The sequence below is a fragment of the Monodelphis domestica genome, chromosome 2 (genome assembly GCF_027887165.1).
Source record: "Monodelphis domestica isolate mMonDom1 chromosome 2, mMonDom1.pri, whole genome shotgun sequence".
In the NCBI taxonomy this organism is placed as follows: domain Eukaryota; kingdom Metazoa; phylum Chordata; class Mammalia; order Didelphimorphia; family Didelphidae; genus Monodelphis; species Monodelphis domestica.
In genome coordinates, this window is record NC_077228.1 from 83,509,661 (window position 1) to 83,531,459 (window position 21,799).

The 21,799-nt window shown below is 33.6% G+C and overlaps 1 protein-coding gene across 4 annotated transcripts in view; it reads left to right on the plus strand.

Annotated features, from left to right (window-relative positions):
• HMCN1 (hemicentin 1) overlaps positions 1–21,799 on the plus strand; it is a 520,282-nt gene that overhangs the window by 287,057 nt on the left and 211,426 nt on the right. For all 4 annotated transcript variants that reach the window (XM_056815653.1, XM_001375804.3, XM_016430009.2 and 1 more), the window contains 11 exons: positions 1,414–1,686; positions 2,863–2,958; positions 6,643–6,837; positions 7,437–7,567; positions 7,691–7,838; positions 9,884–10,010; positions 13,709–13,863; positions 18,864–19,142; positions 19,670–19,951; positions 20,425–20,533; positions 21,529–21,698. In XM_056815653.1, the coding sequence (XP_056671631.1) occupies positions 1,414–1,686; positions 2,863–2,958; positions 6,643–6,837; positions 7,437–7,567; positions 7,691–7,838; positions 9,884–10,010; positions 13,709–13,863; positions 18,864–19,142; positions 19,670–19,951; positions 20,425–20,533; positions 21,529–21,698 (1,965 nt within the window). The remainder of the gene's footprint in view (positions 1–1,413; positions 1,687–2,862; positions 2,959–6,642; positions 6,838–7,436; positions 7,568–7,690; positions 7,839–9,883; positions 10,011–13,708; positions 13,864–18,863; positions 19,143–19,669; positions 19,952–20,424; positions 20,534–21,528; positions 21,699–21,799) is intronic.

Consider the following 21,799-nt stretch of genomic DNA (forward strand, 5'->3'; position numbering starts at 1 on the left):
TTTCAGATGAGGAAACTGAGACAAACAACAGAATTTGGTGACTTTCCCAAGGTCCTGCAGCTAGTAAGTGTCTGAGGCCAGATATGAACTGAGGAAGTTTGAGTCTTCCCGATTCCAAGCCCATTGCTTAATCCACTGAATCACCTAGCTGTCCTGTGTCTTACTTCTTTTAAAATATGATTCCAAATATATAAACTTCAAAAAGTCTTTCCTGATCAACTCCACCTGAAAAGTTATTTATCTACTGAACATCCTTTAACACTTAGAGATTTGGTTTGTAGTGTGTCATTTTGCTTTGGGGTATAGACTGCTTTATATTGTACTTCAGACATTTAAATTCATAGAATGTTAAAGGTGGAAGTGACTTTAGAATTTGTTTAGTTCTCTATCTTATTTTATAGATGAGAAAATTCATTTGAAAGGGCAACTTACTCAATTTTGCTAGGTAGAGAAAGAGCCAGTACTAGAACCTATATCTTCTCATTCTTACTCCAGTGCCCTAATTATTATATTTGTGATTCCATTTGTTTACGTGGCATTTGCAATAAATGCTTCTCAAATAAATTATTGTATATTATGAACTCCCAAGTTATTTAACATATCACTTAATTCCCACTAGTAGTGAAAAGATGGGGGAAGATAAAAGTTTTTCTTTAGTCTGTATGCTAAGACACTTTTTAATTACTTCATATAGGAATGACCTCAAATTGAACACTCAAAATTTTAATATTTTTGATAGAGAGGTTCTTATATTTATGTTAAAATTATAATATGCTATATAGGTTCAAATGTCAGTTATTAAGGAAATGTGAATCATTTAACTTTTGGGTTTTTATATTGATCTTTCTAACAAAGACTCAGAAAATCATTTTGTTAGCCTCATTCTAAATAATAGTATAGACTATAAAACTAATAGACATGTAGTTTAGTTTAGAAAAACAGCAAGAAGTTTTGATGACTATATGAATATGCATCATGACATATAAATTTTGAAGGCTGCTGTCTCCGTGTACATTGTCCAGGGTTTTCTGTCATTACCATGTAATCCCAGCATCCTACAGAGTATTTAGTTGTATCTTAGGAAAACTATATTCTCTCATTAGTGTTCAGCCTCAGTGACTGTATTTCATGCTAATTCACATTTTTCATCCTTAATTTAGAGGGATTGCTGTGGTTTATTGTGACTCTGCTTCATTTCAAGATTTATCATTTCCCAAAGGTTACTTACAATAATAGTATCAGTTAATGTCATTTACTATTATATTTTGCAAATTATCTGAGATGGTTTACTGTGCTATGTATAAATGACCTTCTTTTTTATATTTTTCATACCATTGACTGACAATTAGACATTGAATAAGTTATATAATATTATTCTGCTTGAAATTTTCACATTGATTTGATTGTTTCCAGTTCCTCCAAGGATACAACGTGGTCCTAGACTTCTGAAGGTACAAGTTGGTCAGAGAGTGGACATCCCCTGCAATGCCCAAGGATTACCTCTCCCTGCACTTACCTGGTTTAAAAATGGAAATACAATGGTGATAGATGGAGAACAGTATACCAGCAGTCCAGATGGAACACTGAGCATTGCCCAAGTCCATCTTTCAGATTCTGGTGTATATAAATGTGTTGCTAATAACATAGCTGGCAGTGATGAGGCAGAGATAACAGTACAAGTTCAAGGTAATTGTTTACATATAGAGAGATGAGGGTGGAGAAGACAATTCAAATATATTTACCTCATATCTTAAAAATATTTGTGATTTTTCCAAATGTTATTATACCATTTTTGAAAGCAGTTTTTTCCATGTATAACTGGAAGAGACAAAGGCATTAGATTGTGAAACTGACTAAAATATGCTTAGTATATCTATACTATCAGATAAATTATATTTGTGAGAAATTGTTTGCTTTTATTGGAATTATTACTTTACCTGATTATAGTTAGACATATTTCATAGAAATCATATTCCAAAGAAATAGAGATCTAGTGTCATGCTTTATATTGAATTTGCTTTGAGTAATTGAAGAATGGATATGATATCCACATTTGTTTAGGGATATATGTTACTATGTTAGTTTCTTTTGTGTGTGTGTATATGTGTATATACTTGTGTGTGTGTTTGTGTGTGATGAAAATGGGGATCAGAGAGGATCCGCTTAAGAGTAATTTGCTCTGGGCTTTAAAGAATGAGTGAATTTAGAAAGACAAAGAGAAGAAAGAAAAGAGAAGGGCATTCTAGTAGGTAAAATTTCCCTTGTTTGCCCCAGATTTCTGTTCTTTTAATTTGGAAATGTTTATATCTACATGTATTTTACTGTGCAAATTGTATACCTCTTGTATACCTCTTTCTCTTTCTCCATATATATATATATATATATATATATATATATATATAATCTATCAGCTATATATCATTTATCTATCTCCATACATGTATTCGATCCCTCTCTTCATTTAAATCTTTAGTCACTATACACAGTGATTTCTAAATCTTTCTATTCTTAACTTCATACTAAATTTTCCTATTCTAAGCTTCATATTTACACAGGTAGATATATACATTATTATAGATGTTTGTTTCCAGAAATTCAAGTTCAAATCATAGAACAAAGAATGCAACAAATCTAAGGCTTTTTTATATTATTATTGAAAGTTTTCTGATCAGACGTTCTCAATTTTTTATTATCTACCTTAGCTCCAGGTCCAGTTCAGTGTTTAATAATTTATTAACTCTTGAGGACTCTGTATGCACATCTTTTTATCCCCACACACCATTTATCACAGTGTTCAGTGGTTCTCAGTGTTAGGTATTGTTAAATATTTGGAATATTAACACATTCTTTTTTTTTCAATAGAACCCCCAGCAATAGAAGATCTGGACCCTCCTTATAATACTCCATTCCAAGAAAGAGTGGCCAACCAACGCATTGCATTCCCATGTCCAGTTAAAGGTATGGAATACTACAGTTAATAAATTATCAGTTTTATTTTTGTATACTATAATTTCTGAAAAAATTCTTCAGTTCTTTTAAACTAAAATGAATTTATATGTTTATTATTTTTTATATTTAGGTAAGTAACACTTGGAATAGTGAAGGAAGTCAAATGCTAATTCTGCTTTTATCTTGTGGCCAAGACACTACATACATGTCAAATGCATATTTATTTTGCTAATATTGCTGACAGAGTTGTTTTCTGTACAATTCTTGTGCAAAAAAGAAAAATATGTTAATAATAGTTAGAATAACAGAAAATATTAAATCCATACAATTTTAGAATTGGAATGGTCTTTAAAAGTCATTAGTCAAACCTCCCATACCAAGCATGAAAACATCTTTAAGAGATAATGCCCTAACATATGTTTAGACATGTTTATATAGAATATTTCATAAATTATATATACCTACTTTGTCATATTTTTCTTTATTTCCTCTGGATTTAAGCTCATTAAATCTAAGCTTTTTATGCATGAAAGCTCTTTGGGTATTAGAACACAATTGTGTGCCATTCATCCAGCTCATTAACCTTTTAGGGTCAGTTCTTTCAATCATTCCTCTTAAAAATGATGTTCATACCCTTTACTATCCTGGCTGCTTCTTACCTGGGTCTGTCCAACTTGCTAATGGTCCTTCTAAGTTGAGGAATTGTGATCTAAACACTATTCTGGTATGATTTAAATAGTTCTAAGTACATTTGAACATTTGTCTCCTAAATTTTAAACACTCCTATAAAGAGTAGCAATAAGGACTAGGCTTGTGATTTCATTAGTAGAGAGAATAGCCAGAGGAGGAAATGTCATCTATCCATGCAGGTCAGCAACTTCTCTAACTTACAGTCTTTTTTTTGTGATTTGAACATTTTTATTTAATTAATTTAGAATATTTTCCTATGATTACATGATTCATATTCTTTCCCTCCCCTAAGTCCAACCCCCTTCTATAACCAATGCACAATTCCACTAGGATTTACATGTGTCCTTGATCAAGATCTATTTCCATATTATTGATATTTGCACTAGGGTGATTATTTAGAGTCTACATCCCCAATCATATCCCCATCAACCCATATGATCAAACAGTTGTTTTTCTTCTGTGTTTCTACTTCCACAGTTCTTTCTCTGGATGTGGATAGTGTCTAACTTATAACAGTCTTAGAAATTTGTTGACGGCACCAAAAGGCTAAGTGACTTTCTCAGGGTCACATAACCACATGCATCACAGATGGGACTTGAACAAAAATCTTTGAATATCAAGACTGGCTCTTTACTTTGCCTCATCATTGTGATGTTCAGATCATTTCAGAGTTGGAAGAGACCTTAAAATTTCTCTTCTATAATATTACCAACAAGTGGTTAACCAGCTTTGGTTTGAATAACTCAGGAGGTAGACCATATGCTTTGCTTATGGAACTGTATTTTATTTTGGGGTCATTCTAGTTATTGGAAAGATTTTCCTTATGTTAAGCCTACCCCTATCTCTTTATAACGTCTGATCATTGCTTCTAATTTTGTCATAAATAACCAGATAGAACGAATAAAGTGTTCCTTCTAGATGACTACCTTTAAAATACCCTACGATAGCAATCATGTTGTACCCAAGACATCTCCTTTTCAGGCTAAACATATCTATTTTCTTTTACTGATACTCATGTGATGTTCTGGATCAAGCTTAATTCTTGCAAATCCAGCAATTAAGGGTAGAGAATAGGAAGCTATAATATACAGAGCATAAAATACAAGTGAAAAGGTAAATAATTATAGAGCACAAAAGGATATACCTATTTTGTGATCTTAAGGTTCACACAATATTATGAAATTCCTAAGGTTAAAATGGATACTAATTCGAGGCTCAGATAAGTGGCACAGTGGATAGGGATCCAAAGATGGCGACGGGATGTCCTGGGTTCATATCTGGTCACCAACACTTCCTAGCTGTGCATCCCTGTTCCTGAGAGAACCGTTTAATTCCTAATGCCTTGCCCTTATTCTAAGACAGAAGAGAAGGGTTTTAAAAATGATACTAATTCAGCTAAAAACCCATCTCTGTATTCATCACACTAGGTCAGAAAGGCAATTTTACAGGACAATAAGAATTCTCTTAAACTTTGCTAAAATCCCTCCCATCAAATCCTTAAAGGCTTTTATCCCTGAGGCAGCAAAGGAACCAAATCAAAAATGATCCTGAGAACTGCCAACCCAATCTCTTAATAGAAAACTATCATATTCTAAATAAAAAATGTACCACTCCTACCACATATACAGAACTCAAGGCTCTTGGCCATCCTAGTGGCTTTTCTCTGGAAACTCTCCAGTCTAACAATGTCCTTACAAAACTAGGGTTTCCAGAAATGAAGACAGTACTTTTGATTTAGTCCAACTAGACTCAATTTTAGGAGGATTATTACCTTCCTAGTTCTAGATGTTTAATCTGGCTTATTTTAGTCAATGTCTTATTAATTTAGCTGCCAATTGTTATTTTGTATTGAGTTTGAGGTCATCCAAAACTCTTAACCCCTTTATAATTAAATCATTATTGTTATTTCTTTCTCATATACAATATGGGATGATGACTTTTTGAATCCAAGTTAAAGGTTATTACTGTTTAAAAATCATTTGATTTGTGAGTAGCTGATGATTTGATAAACAACATAGATTATAGCTATTTTTCTATACAAATATCTCTTCTATCTCTTAATATGGCTTCTTCATGACAGATAGGGTGTCTGACAATATCCAGGGCTCACTTTCCTTGGTTATTATGAATTTTACAAAGGATGCAATAATTTTTACAAAGTTTTCAGAAGCTTGCACTTAGGTAGTCTGATCTGTTATTATTCAGAATTCATTCACAGTGACAGTTTCCCACATTCTTCCCCTTCTGGGAGATGAAATTATTACCAATACATCATGAAAATGCTTTTTTATTAGAGTTATTTTTCTAGTCTATTGACAGATAGTTTATGTCAGGCCAGCCAGGTCATTAGGCATGATGCTACATCTACCATAAGGGCCCTGGTGGGCTGAAGCTATTTTTCTTCACACATTTAAATCATTCATAATTAATTGTAATAGGTCCATGGTACCAATTTTATATTTTGCATTAATAAAACCTAATCTTTATCTTCCATTCAGATGGACAATATTTATAATACACAGCAATATAATTTTTATCTTTCCATTATTATACAAATATTCTTCGGCATTCTTTCTTCCTCCGACTTGTAAATAGAACAATAAATGTGTATGAACATACATAGATACTCTTTTTGATATGTAGTGCCACTCACCTACCACTTCCTTTAGATTTGTTTCTTTGAAATGTCAAATTTAATTCACTATTACATGTAAGCTTCCTTTTCACCTAAAGACATCCTGACAACTCAAGAAAGGTAACACCTTCAGCTTTAAATGAAGATTATATGTCTGAAAAGGCATTTCTGGGTTTAGAATTTTTAATAACATAAGACCTTCATCTTACCAAATCACAGATGTTTTGACAATACTCTAATGTTTATGTACTCAATTTATAGTCAGTAAGAAAATTATATTTTTTTCTGACATAATTAACCATTGCTTTCCCAAGAGATATTTTGAGATTCCTTGAAAAAGTCTAATGTTCTTTCTTTTTTCCCCCTAGGTACCCCCAAACCAACAATCAAATGGCTGCGTAATGGCAGGGAACTGACAGGCAGAGAACCAGGCCTTTCCATTTTGGAGGAAGGAGCATTATTGGTTATTGCATCAGTTACACCATATGATAATGGAGAGTACATCTGTGTGGCAACCAATGAAGCCGGAACTACAGAAAGAAAATATAACCTCAAAGTTCATGGTAAAACTAGCACAAAAATTAAAAAAAAATCCGTTACTTAAAGTGATCTTTTTCAGCACTCATCTAAAATTTTATTTAGTCCATCATTCTGATGTCTCATTTTACAGCATACCAAAAATCCTTACTAAATAGCTATCTCAGGATCTGCCAATGGAATTTTCAGCTTAAACTTAACAATGTTGCTTACCTTAGAGTAAATGATTCAGTGAACCAATTTAACTTTTATATTAAACTTATCAATACTCGTTTCCTTTGTTTAGATAATTAAGTAAATAAGTGAAGTGAAAATTAAATAGATGTTAAAATGAATTGACATGAAAACTGATATGAACAGATCTGAATTGTATTGTTGAATGAAGAAAAATTAAAGAATTTAGACAAAATAAATAAATTTTAAAGAATTCCAATATATTATTAATGCTTTATTTGTATGTATTGATCCCTTCAGTGCTAGGAGACTTTTTGATATTTACCTTAGATTTCTTATTAAGCACTCAATATGTAGGAGAAAAGAAAAAGCATGAGTGTTTTATAAAGTGACTTTTCTCCCTAGCAATTCATGATCATATAATTTGTTAAGGCTCTTCCTTTTTTTATAGTTCCTCCTGAAATCAGAGATAAAGGACAAGTTACAAATGTATCTGTGGTGCTAAACCAGCCAACAAATCTCTTTTGTGAAGTTTCGGGCAATCCTTCTCCTATCATCATGTGGTACAGAGATGATGTCCAGGTAGGACCACCATATAAAATGTTTAATCATCAGTTCTTCTATTCCAATGAAATTTCTAAATTGATTTTCACCTCTGTGTTTCAGTGAAGTATACACATAACTCATCTTTTGTGGGACCTTTAGGTGACTGAAAGCAGTACGGTCCAGATAACTCATAATGGAAAGATGTTACAGCTCTTCAAAGCTTCTCCAGAGGATGCCGGGCGCTATTTCTGCAGAGCAATTAATATTGCCGGCAGTTCTGAAAAGGACTTCAATGTTGCTGTGCTCAGTAAGCAGAGTATTCTTTTTAAGACCTCAGGCCCAGATATATGTCATGTATAAAACTGACTACCTCAATGAGTTGGTGAAGGAGAGAGACTATTGCAAGGCAAAATGCCTAAAAACTACAATTCCTTTTTTTCTTTAGCATTTGAAAATTAATTAGAATGAAAAGTTAAAGCTATTGTCATTCTTTTACTCTGGGCTTATGCAACTTATCTCTTGACATAATTTTGATAAATTCTTAGAAAGTATCCTCATGGCCAGCTTTCAGAGATACAAAAGCTGTGCCCAGATGGGTATGCATGAGATTGACTGGGAAGAAAGGGTATCTTTTTGACCGAGGGTGAGCATATGAGCATGTGCAATGACTGTTTCTTCTTCCCAACCCAACTTTTTTTGCAAGGTCAAATTGAGGGTTTTATTAAGTTGTGTGGGGAAGAGCATATTTTTCATTAAAGATATTTTTCTCATGGAAAGTTCTGGGATCAGATGCAAGTTTATAAAGAAAAAAAAACGAATATCAGTAACAAAACATTTTACAAACATTACAGAATTTTAACCAAATGATTCATTGCAAGTAGGTAAAGGAATCATCTGGTGACATATTCTTTTATGGTTGCTTACAATATTGGATTCCATAAAAGTTTTAATAAACCTTATGTTAGACTTAGAAAAACAACCCAGATTCTGGACCTGTCATATATGTAATTCTACAGTGATTTAGGAAGGACCACATCCTTTCAAAGGGCATCCAAATGTTACCTGTTAGTAGACATATAAAAATGGTAATATTTTGTACTCTGTGTCATTTTTACCACTTGAGAATTTGAAGGGCGGATCTAGTACTACTATGGTTCATTAGGACCAATACTCTACTGGACTTAGAGTTAAGAAGATTTGATTACCAATTTGACTTTTATTATTACTAGCTGTGTGGCCACATCTAAGTCACATAACCTTTGTGAGGCTCAATTTCTTCATTTACAACATTGGGATATTAAAACTATACTACTTAAATTGACAGGTTGTTATGAGATTTAAGTAAATTTATCTACATGTAATACTTTGAAGCCTTAAAGCACTTTATAAACATGGGGATTTATTTTTATTTGTATGTATTTATTGGGTGGTTTTGTCACCCATTATAGTACATATGGAGTAATAACTAATAATTAATATTTACACATATAATTATCATTAGAATTATGAATAAGTCCTGATTAATAACTTATTGATAGGTATTCCTCTACAAGTTTAGATCAGTTCTTGTATGATAAATAAAAAGTTATTTATATTCAAAATCTTTCTGATTCAGAATAGTCTAGAGCTTGCAATCTACTGCCCTTAGCCTTTAATAATTCAGTGTCACTTCCACTCCAAAATAAGGCACTGAAATTGATTTTATATGAGCAAGAAAGGACTGCATAACCAAAGGTGAATGCAAATAAGAAGAAAATAACGTAACTGACATTACAACGGGGAGAGATATGGTATAAGGGAAGGTAGAGAATGGAGAGAGGAAAAGAAATATTACAATAAACCAGGATAATTTTTATATAAAATATTCTGTATATATTTCATATTTTATCCAAACTCATCAGTTAGAAGACTTTAACAGAATCTGGAGTGATAAACTGAGAATAGCCCTGTTGCTTGATATATACCATTTGAAGTGAAAGAATGTTAGTGGGCCATATAACAAAGCTTCTTAAATTTCTATAGATTATGTAAACAATAAATTATTTCACATGAGATTCATATCTTCAGAAACAATACTTCCTATCTTCTTCTTACATATTTTCAACTGAATGTCTCTCAGAATAAAATCTGATTTAAGAGCAAAGGTGTTAGCCCAAGAAATATAAATAACCCTAGCAGATCTTTTATGAGTTTTTTTCCATTTTCTCATTTTAAATCTTGACTCTCTACTGTGTTGTGAAAGGAATCATTTTCTTCATTTTGAACTTTAAAAACTTATTGTATTAATGAAGGAATATTTATTTTCCCATGTGCTAATTCATAGATTTTCATGGTAAAATCTCTTTGTCCAAGTTCCACCCACCATAATAGGTGCCAATTTTCCAAGTGAAGTTTCGGTTATCCTCAACCATGACACCAGCCTTGAGTGCCAGGTCAAAGGCACTCCCTTTCCTGCTATTCAGTGGTTCAAAGATGGCAAGTAAGTACTCCTTTGTCTGCAGCAAGACTTCTGATGGTAGAGTATAATTGTGTTCATAATAATAGTAACTAACATTGATAAGCATATACTATCTTCTGGGCATTGTGCTAAGTGCTTTATAAATATTATTTCATTGAATCCTCACAACTCTGAGAACATGGTGCTATTTTTATCATCCTCATTTTATAGATGAAGGAACTGAGACAGAGAGAGGTCAAATAACTTGTTCAAGGTCACACAACTTATAAGTATCTGAAGCCAGATTCGGACTCCAGTCTTCCTGATTTCAGACCCAGCTCTCTATTCACTGTGTCACCTTGCTGCCCCTTTAAAGGGAGCATTTGCATATTATTTATATAATATGAAAAAACATAAAAAACATCTTCCCTTAATTGATTGCCTTGGCACATATGGTATGATTACACAAATGCTTCTCAAACGTAATCCTAAATATATGCAATGCTTTTTTCCTCCTTGAGATTTACAGAATATACTATAAATATTGCCAGTTGATTTTTAAGAATAAGTAATCCCATCCCTTTTACATTTCAAAACTTGAACTTGGAAAAGTTAAAGTCAGCTCCACAGAATTATCAATCATAGAAACCGAAGTCAAACCTTTATGGTGAGTTAGACACTGATTGACTAATGATAGATCATGAAGAATTTAATATATGACAGAAGCTACAAACATTTTTTCTCTAACATAAGCACAATGATAAAATAAACCTATAATTTTACCATAATATTAGAATGGGCACTCAAGTCTTTTCTAGAGAAGGAAAAAGTACCTTCTTATTACACATTTAGAACCTATGGGTGGCCAGTTCAGAATCCAAGAGGAAACGTGGATTTCCACAAGACTTGAACGGATTTATTGGTCCATACCTATAGAGAACTGATGAATAAAAGTTATAGCCATGTAGATCTTACTTTCTCTGTTGCTAATCAATCAACAGTCTTTTCTTAAAATATTTATTATATGTTAAGCACTGTACTAAGTGATGGAAATGCAAATACAAAAACAGATGTTCTGACCTCAAGAAACTTTGATCAAATCATACACAGAGCTAAAGTACAAATGGAATTCTGAATTTTTTATATAACTCTTTTTTGAAAATTCCTACAGTTATTAAAGTAACATTATTCCGAAACATCTACTCCTTTAAAAAAAGATGGTAGATGTAAGATGACTTTCAATTATTCCCATTGTCTTGGCTGTACACCATTATCTTTTGCACTGATGCTAGGAGTTTAAAGGATTTGGGGTCAATTAGTTAATTCAGCTGAAACGGATTCTGTTCTCCTGAATTCTAAGAAAAATATACCATCTGTTTGGATAGTATCATTAAAAAAACACTGAGAAAGGAAAATTACATTGTTTTCCACCCATTATTCTTTACTAAGTCTTTCACTAATGGGAAACCCAGTTATACATCATATGCCTTAGTAAGACAGGCTGGTTTAAGATAGAGAGATGGCTTTGATGTCAGGAAAACCTTGGTTCTAATTTGTCCTCTGACACAATGGCTGACAGTTTCAGAGGAGATACTGATATGCTTAGAAAGATGGAGTTTCTTATAATTATAAAAGTTATGTAACCCCACTCCCTACAAAAGAAGCAGCCCACCAGAGCAAAGAAAGACTAATGTTGGGAAGAAAAAAAATATGCTGATTTCATTTGTTCAGCTATTTGTGTATCTTCTTAACTTGTTATTGACTATTTTACTAATTTGATAGGCTGAGAATAGTTTGGAAGTATATAACAAGATTGGGTTAAATGTTACAATGAGGGACAACCTAGATGGCTTGGTGGATAGAGCACCACCTGCTTGTCTGGAGAAAGAGGTCCTGGATTCAAATTTGGCCTCAGACACTTCCTAGCTGTGTGATCCTAGACAAGTCTCTTAACTCCCCCCTCCCCAATGCCTAGCCCTTACCACTCTTCTGCCTTGGAACCAATGCTATGTACTGATTCTATACAGAAGGTAAGGGTTTTAAAAAATATTACACTGAACATGGCTGCTGCCAATTACTAAGAATCACCAATTTGTAATATAAAGTATATGGTTTTATGGAATTTACAGAAGAATTTCTATAAATTCTTGAAAATCTTTTTTTAGAAATTTCAATATATTATTATTATTATTATTCCTGGAATCCTAGAATTTATGTAAGGAAGACATTTTAAAGATGTATTTCTTCCGCTAACCCCTATCTTTTCACTTTTTTAGAGATGAAGGTGTGGACTTGCCCAATGACATAGAGCTAGTAGAAGAGTTAAGATTTGAATCCAGCCCCTCTCACTCTAAAAATTCTCTGCTCTTTTTTTGGCTGTCTACTGCTTATAATTTACAAAAATTCTTTATTCGTTGTAATGATAATTTTTGATACTTATAAAAGCCAAATCAAGGTTTTTGTATTTGATATTAGAAATAGTGGAGAGCCATTGGAGTTCATTGAGAAGGGAGTAAGGAAAAACATTTATTAAGCACCTACTATGTACCTTTTGTAAAGTGTTTAGCACTTTATAAAAATGATCTCATTGACCAATTTGTGCAATCTTCTGCTAAGGTCAAAAATTAAGAGTTTGTGACATGCATTGCTCTTCCCCGCTTCCTAACTTCCTAATTACTGTCAAGGCACCACCATTCCTTTCATGTGCTCAGGCTTACAAGTTAGGCATTTGCCTTGGCTCCCTAGTTAACCCTTACCCTACATGTCCAATCAGCTGCCAGGTCTCATGGGAGGTGAGGATTGATATAGTCAGCTTTGATCTTTAGAATGATGACCTTGTTGGTGAGTAGAGGATGACCTATAGCAGGGATGTTCTTAGGTCAGGGAGACTACCCAGCAACCTATGAGGCCCTGAACCAGGGTAGTGGCAGTGTCTAAGGAGAGAAAATGGCATGCAAGAGATGAAAAAAGAAAACAGAATTTGACAAATGATTGAACATGCAAAGTATTAAATATGAGATACAGTAGTATCTGGGTCTCTAAAAGGATGATGATGCCCCCAACAGCAAAAGTGAAGTTAGGAAGAAAAAATGGCCAATGAAGGTCAAAATCCTTCATTGATAGATTTCATACATGGCCACAGACAAAAAGTATCAAGTAGTGGCCAATGTTTTGACCCTGGCTATACCAGTCCTCACTCAACAATTCACTACTAGAGCCATAGTTAAATTATTATAAAATCAAAAGAACATGGAAGAGTTCCATACTCATGGTGTGATCTTCAAGAAGTTAAGATTATAGAAATATCAAATGAAGCACTTAAATAAAATATGATAGCTAATTGACTTAGCATATAAGATGCTGGACTTGGAGTCAGGAAAATATGAGTTCACATCCTTTCTCAGCTACTTATTAGTTGCATGATCTCAGGCAATTTCTTAATCTATCTTTGCTTCAATTTCTTCCTCCTAAGAATAATGATAATAATAGCACCTACCTTTCCTCATTATAAGGCTCTGGTGAAATAATATGTATAAAGTGCTTTGCAAAACTGAAAGCAGTATGTAAATGTTAGCTATTTTTATATGAAGAACACCTTTTCACATTTTGAATGAGTATTTTATTCATCTATATAGCTTACTCACTAAAATAAAATAATTTTTGTTGTGCTAAAGAATGAGGAAATACATATTTGGAAAAGTGAAAAAATCATAAAGTGACATGAAAACTCTTTTGCCCAGGCCCATATTTTTGGGAGATCCAAATATTGAACTTCTTGACAGAGGACAAGTTCTGTATCTAAAGAATGTACGTCGAAATGACAAAGGGCGATATCAGTGCAGTGTGTCTAATGCAGCTGGCAAACAAAACAAGGATATCAAATTGACTGTCTATGGTGAGTTACCAAAAAAAAAAGTATTTTAATTATGCAAAAAAGAAATATTCCTCATTATTAGGAAAGTATGATTTGATATAATTTTAATTATCCTAGTCTTAAAAATGAAATTCTGTTATTTTAGGACAAAATAATGTCTATATTGGAATGCTATTTAAAAAATGCTTTATAAAATCCTATTGAAACGTTTTATCATTACAGAGGCTTAGTCATGGGACCATAGATCCTAGTTCAGCAGATTGGAGGATTCCTGAAACTATGTAGAGATTTTAATATAATCTCACTTAATGTGCCAAAGTTATTTCTGCAGATATCATAGCCATGAAAGGTAGTAATGGAATTGGATTAAAAAGACTCGAGTTTGAGTTCTAGTTATAAGAACTGTGTGACTAGACAAATCTCCAAATCTCCATGGGTCTCAGTGTCCCCAACTATAAAATACTGATACTTTTGCATACCTTAATGTCCCCTATAAATAAGTTATTGGCATAGATATATAAATGAAATGGATATGCTCCCTCCTAAATGATTTAATATGAATAAACATAGATTTTAATTATGTTAAATAGATGCATATATAGATATAGGGAAATATATTTCTGAACCTGACCTCTTTGCAATCCTCATAAAATGCTTCATACATTTTAGATTTGCTTATAACAAATCTTTATACTTTTTAGCACATGAATCCATATGACATCTGTCTGAGGTAGTTGTCAGATATTACTAATTTGCTTTTGCAAAGAGTGAAAAGAAAGCACCTAGAAAGTAAGGAATTGCCTCAAGAATATTCAACAGAAAACAGGAATAGAATCCGAAAGACTACTGTTTCTAGTTCTCATCTCACTGTGCTTCATTCATTTTAAATAAACTTCTGCAGAGGATAAAACTTGCAGAATGTACAATTGTGATTCATAGTGAATTTCACGGAAGTAGCATAATGCACTGTGAAAGGTACCGATCTAAGGAAATATCATTGCTAGCATGAGCTTCGCCATTAACATAGTTGAATTGTAATGAATCATTTTATTGGTTTTGATTATTTCCTTTCTTCTAAGCAGATGAAAACTAATATAGAAGGTTACTACCTTCCTATCCTCCTTCGTTACCTGTATTTTCATTACCTTCCCTTATCTTTTTCTTTCAAAATACTCCAAAATAAAGAAGTGGAAAATGGATTTTGTATTTATTGGTCACCTAGAACTAGGAAAACAAAGTAAAATTATTCCAGTGTCATTTTACTCAAAGAACACATGCAGAAACAATGTCTGTGTCTGTAAACATGTAATGCACTAAAAAAAGTTTGTGGTGAAAGAGAAAAGTGTAAAACTACTATTAATCTATGGTCAGGTTTTAAGATCAAAGACACTAACCCTTATCCAAAACCAAGGGACTTAAAGGCAACCAACTCTATGATAAAGATTGGGAGAGAGAAAATGAGGAATAACTAGAATATAATAGGTTGAAAAGAATATTTATTTAATAATTATCATCATTACAAATTAACATGTGCGTGGAATCCTGCTCAAAATCAACTTTGGTTTCCTTAAAACTAGATTCTGGGTCCACTTTTTATGTCAATATAGTGATATGTGTGAATGAATATAGTGCTCATCACTTAGTGGAATGAAAGTTCTGTGGTTTCATGCACAATGATAATGCATGTACTTCTATAAAAAGAGCCAGAATGGAAGAAGAAATCAACCATGAAAAGATATATCCTGTACAAAAGAGCATAACATTAGGAAAAGATTACGTACATCAGAGGCCAAGTTAAACAAAACCATTTCTGCTACCATTGGCCTCCTACCAGAGTCCAGAAATTGAAATGATAGGTGCGATATCTTGTTAACTTGTTGAGTTGCTTTCTCTAGCTTTTTGTACAGTTGCCAGGCTTTTTGTCAGTGATTAATGCTTTTTTGTTGGTACTAAAAAAAAGTCATGTTTCCTTAGAATATGGGCTGTGTTTCCCAGCTTCTTTCTCACACTCTGTATGTCTCCCATCCACTTCTGCTTGCTCTCTCCTCCGTTTCTCTCTCTCATTCTTAAACACACATGCACACACACACACACACACACACACACACATAAATGGACACCCATCAGGCTTCTTGGGAAGAGAAATCCATATAATGAATTAAGCACACTGAGATTCCTGGGTTCAAAAGCATCCCCAGAATGTGAAGTTTGAATACCACAATTCAGGAAATAATACCATTTCCTTCCCAGTGTGCACACCTGCAACTCTGAGCATTAATTTGAAACTTACTTTTCCACTCTTATGTTTGGAAATGTTTTTGTTACAGAGATAGATGCCAAGGGAAACAGCCTTCATCCTTCAGTGTTCTTGTAAGGAATATTTTCTTGCATTTATCACTGAGGGTATTTATTGTATAGTCATTCACTGCACTAGACGGATATTCTCTCTCACAGTCACTAATATGTGGAAAGGGCAGGTGATGAAATGCACCTGTACTCTATGAACTGTATGTAGTCAGTTGTACTAGTCAATAAATATATAATTTCCAGTTACTGGGAAAATGACAAAATTCACAAACTATTGACATGTAAAATAACTAAAGTGAAATATTTAACTTGTGAATGAATTAAAGTAGTGACCATTTGGCTATCTTATGTTGGTAGAACAGACTTTTTCAGTAATTTCCTAGTTATTATGGATTCATATTCTCATGATTGATTCTCCTTGTACACAATTTTTAGGGATTTTTTAAAATAATAGCTGAAGATTAGCATGTAGACTCTTGTTGAGGAACAAAGGAAGAAAAGCTTGCTGGTCCATGAAGAAGTGAACTTTTAAGTTGACTGATTTCTTTAATTCTTCAGTTCAGCCAACTAGGCTACTTGTTTGTTTTAGACAAGTATGACTCAAAGTTTGACCTTAATTTGCCATTTCTTTCTTTTAAAACCTTACCTTCTGTCTCATAATCAATACTAAGTATTAATTCCAATGCAGAAGAGCAATAAAGACTAAGTAATGGGGATAATGACTTGCCCAAGGTCATACTGCTAGGGAGTTTCTAAAGGCAGGTTTGAACCCAGGGACCTCCCATCTCCAGGCCTGGCCTTTCTGCCTTTCTCTCTCTCTCTCTCTCTCTCTCTCTCTCTCTCTCTGTCTCTCTCTGTCTCTCTGTCTCTGTCTCTCTGTCTCTCTCTCCGACTCCGTCTCTGTCTCTCTCTATCTCTGTCTCTGTCTCTGTCTCTCTCTGTCTCTGTCTCTCTCTGTCTCTCTGTCTCTGTCTCTGTCTCTGTCTCTCTCTCTCTCAGCCAGCCAGCTGTCCACTACCATTTCTTAAAAACACAAAAAATCTCAAATTAAACATGTAGGTTTCAATCCTTGACCATAACCATTCTTAGACTTCACTGAATATGATGCCCATGGATATTTCTTGCTTTGGTTCAATTCTAAGAATGATTTCTAAAAATGATTTACAACTATCAACCTATTATAGGTCATTTGTTTTCTTTTATATTGTGTCAATTATGGTGTAACAGGGATGGCAGCATTAAGAATTTTGTGGGGATCAAGCCACTTGAGTTCTTTTTCCACTAGTACAGACCTCAGGGAAATGAGGCAGGCTGACACTGAGTGTTAGAAATTACACATGTCACCAATTAGATGAGCAAAGCTGAGCATGTGAAATGTTAATAGTTCCAAAAAATATACTGACAGTCACCATCAGTAGCTGGTTATGAAAGCTTTCAAATCCTACCTATTCCTTAGGGAAAGAACAAGGAGTGGTGCCAGCTTTTTGATTCATACATTTCCCCTTTGGCCCAATTCCAAATTTTTTATGTTTGTGTTAGGTGTTGTAGTCAGATAAGTTTTCTATACAACATGACTGTCAGCCTGAAAACTAAATAAATCCCTATTGTATTCTTTGCAGTCTTGGTAGATAATTATGATGTTTAAGATGATTCTGACCAAAAATTAATTGTGTAAATAGAAGCAACTGTGGCATAGTGGAAGGAGACCCAAATGATACCTCATTTGTGAGATGTGATGAAACTGTGTATCACTGATATTCTCTGTGACCTTCAGGAAGCCATGCCAACCCTCTAGTCCTCATTTTCATCATCTGAAATTAGAAAAGTGGTTTAGGTTCTTAACCTTAGGTGTGTAAACTTGCTTTAAATACTTGTTGGTAATTAGATCTCAACATAAGTGGTTTTATTTGTAATCCTATATTACATTTTATTTTATTAATTTAAAGCATTTTCCTGAGGAATCCATTGGCTTCTAGACTGCCAAAAAGAGCCATGGCAGAAAAATTATCTAGAACCTCCAGTCTGGATGATTTCTAAGGTTCTTTCCTACTATAATAATCTATAAAACTATGGCCTATTACCCTTCAGTTTTTGTTGACTCTTGGAAAATCCTTTGTTGATTGTTTCCAAGTTATCCTTCCCATGGCTTGTTTGTACACAGTTGCTTGAATCTTTTCTCTGCCATTAGAACATGACCTCTTTTAGAGCAGGGATTGTCTTTTTTTGCTTCTGTTTTTTTTTGGGGGGGTATCTCTAGTGATTGGAACAGTACCTGGGGCATATAGCAGGCATCTAATACATGTTTAGACCAAATGAGTAAAATTGTTGATATTCTAGCTTCCAATATAGTACTACCCTGATGCTTTGTCACGGCATAGTGATGACCCTAGATTCATAAAAGGCAGAGAACAAAGCTGGAACATCCTTCCATGCTGGAGAGGCCCAGTTATAAACCATTAGGGTACCAATTTAGTCATTCAGAGAGATTAATGACCAAAAGTTTGGCTGTCCAGTGTTAAATTTTGTTGTTCATTTTCAATCACAGAGCTATTTATTATCATGTGTAATTATTGCAATCTGAGCCAATAAATGGAAAAATATTCATACTATTGAAATTACTGTTTTCTTAAAGAATTAAAGTATGACAAATCAAGATTCCATTATGGTTACTGAGATTTTAAAAAATAGTTTTGTTCTTTTTTTTCCCCTTATAGTTCCTCCTAGTATTAAAGGAAGTAATGTTACCACTGAAGTATCTGCACTTATCAACAGCATAATTAAGCTAGAGTGTGAAGCTCGTGGCCTTCCAGTGCCCGTTATAACTTGGCATAAAGATGGCCAGCTTATCATATCCAGTCCACAAGCCCTTTATATTGATAAGGGCCATTTTCTTCAGATCTCTCATGCTCAAGTATCTGATTCTGGAAAATATACATGTCATGTTACAAACATTGCTGGAACTGCTGAAAAAACATATGAAGTGGATGTGTACGGTAAAGAAAAAAGGAATTTTATTATTCTTGCTTTATCTACTCGTCTTAGGGATGGGATAGCAGAACAGTAGTTTTCTATCAAAGCACTCTTAAGTAGTATGTCTCATTGGTATGAAAGGTTTCTTTTCATGTAAAGTAATAGAAAAGGAATTAGAATTAATATTTTGATTTGGACCAAAAGTGAATCTATATTGGCTAGAAAATGTCCTACTCATCCAGACAATTGTTTTCTGTCTGAGTCTGTGCATTCATTGTGACTTTTGATATGTACTCAAGCATGGTGAACATATCTTGCCCATCTTCTTTCAATATTTGAACAATAGTTTTCAAATCAAATAAGTCAAAGTATGCCAGAGTGGTAGGTCATACAAACTATGGAATAATCTTCTTTATCACCTGAGGGAGAAAGGGGAATTATAAATGTTGCTGGTTGGAGAAAAAAAAAGACAAGGAAAAAATCCTCTTCTCTCCAAGAAATATTTTGTGGTTGCATAAAAATAGTCTTAAAATCACATTTCTTTCCTTAGTTCCACCAGTTATTGAAGGCAACTCGGAAACACCTCTGAATAGGCAAGTGATTATTGGCAATTCTCTGACACTGGAGTGTAAAGCAGCTGGTAACCCTCCTCCTGTCCTTACTTGGCTAAAAGATGGTGCACCTGTGAAAGCAAGTGACAACATCCACATAGTAGCTGGTGGGAAGAAGCTTGAAATCATGAATGTTCTAGAAGCTGACCATGGACAATATGTATGTGTGGCTAACAGTGTCGCAGGAGAAAAGGAAATTAAATATAATGTTGATGTCTTAGGTATGGTATGGAAACCAATAATCCATCTACTTCTTTCTTAAATTCATAGGAGAGTCTTTTGCCATAATTTGCCTGTTTTAATACATTAGGGAATGATCACAAATGAATTTGTCTTTTCAACATTTGCATATATGTAATATATTTTATATTGATTTTTTGGTCCCAAATCAAGTTAATGAACAAAAATTTCCATTGAATTTGTTCTTACTTTGATGGATTCATCATGAAATAAGTGGTGGTTCATGTTCCTTCAGTCATTCTACAGTGACCAGGTAATTGGGAAAACAGCATGTGATAGTGTGAATTAATAAAAAGAAAAAAATCGATCTATGCCAACTTTAATAGAGAAAGATTTTATTTACCTAAAACTTCCTTCTGCCATTTGTTACTCTGACTTATCTACTTATTTTTAGCATCATTGGTTATGATTACACATATTTTCTGGTATAGTACATTCTTTTATTGCCTTGTAGTTCCACCAAATGTGGAAGGTGGAGATGAAACATCTGACTTCATCGTGATTGTTAATAACCTGTTGGAACTAGACTGTCAAGTGATGGGATCACCCCCACCAACTATCATGTAAGGGTTTTGGTATGTCTGCTAAACATATCCACTTTCTATTTTTTGCAATGGTGTTGAAGCTAATTAGCAAAGGTTTGGGGGTTATTTACAAATATCTAAAACAAAGACTTTTTGACATTTATCTGCATAAAACTATATTCTTTTTTTCCATAATAAAAGAAATATTTTGTTTAAGTACTTCAAAAACAGATAAGATCACACTGACAATTAGTTCAAGAATGTATCCAAATGAGTAATGTATTTTCATTTTAAACAATACGTGTGGCAAGAGAAGATATTTCTAGAAATTTATAGAAATGAAAGTCTTAATTGGCAGTCTCTTTTATTGCTCTGAAATGTACAGCAAATTAAGTGAAAAGAAGATTATTTTTAAGTACAGAAACAAAGCAGAAAGTGGTGTACATGTATCTTTGCCCTTTCTACTATCCTTTTCTAGGTTCTTCGCTCTTTTTTGAGGGTTTGTGGTTTTGTTTCTATATAAATGAGATTTTTACTACTGAGGCAGTTTGAATGTTACAGGTGAAAAATGAAGACTAATTGCAGTTTTGTGTGATCCAGACAGAAGGAAACAGCAAAATAATCTTTAAAAAAAGCTATAGCTACAATTTCCTCTCTTCCTTCAACTGCTTGCAGTTTTACTTCCACAGTGAAATAATTAGTGAGCAGTGACATTGTTTTTTCATCATACAGTGTAACACTGATAGGAAGTAGGATTGAATTTCATTCAATTCCTTGTAGCTAAGTTGTAACATAGTCTTCAAGTCACTGTAACCATGAACTATTAAGTGAAGCAAAGAAAGAACTTAGCAGTACAGAATTCTTTCATTTTAGTGGATTCTTGCACAGGATTCAACATATTGAAGTACTCAACTGAAATTCTAGGGAGGGTATACTTTCATATGTTGAAAGATGTTTAAGGTGAATGATTTCTAAATATCCCCTTGTTTTAAACAACTTGCTAGAATTTCATATTGATATTTTTTTGGTTCCAGGTGGTTGAAAGATGGTCAGCCAATTGAAGAAGAAGATGGATTTAAGATTTTATTAAATGGACGCAAACTTGTTATTACCCAGGCCCAAGTATCTGACACAGGTCGTTATCAGTGTGTGGCAACAAACACAGCTGGAACTCATGAAAAAGAATTTGATGTAACAGTTCATGGTATGTTTGAGAAAGGATCAGATCAAAGAATCACAGGATCATAGATTTAGGGCCAAAAATGAATTTAAAAGTTCATCTGGGGCAATAGTCTCATTAATGTA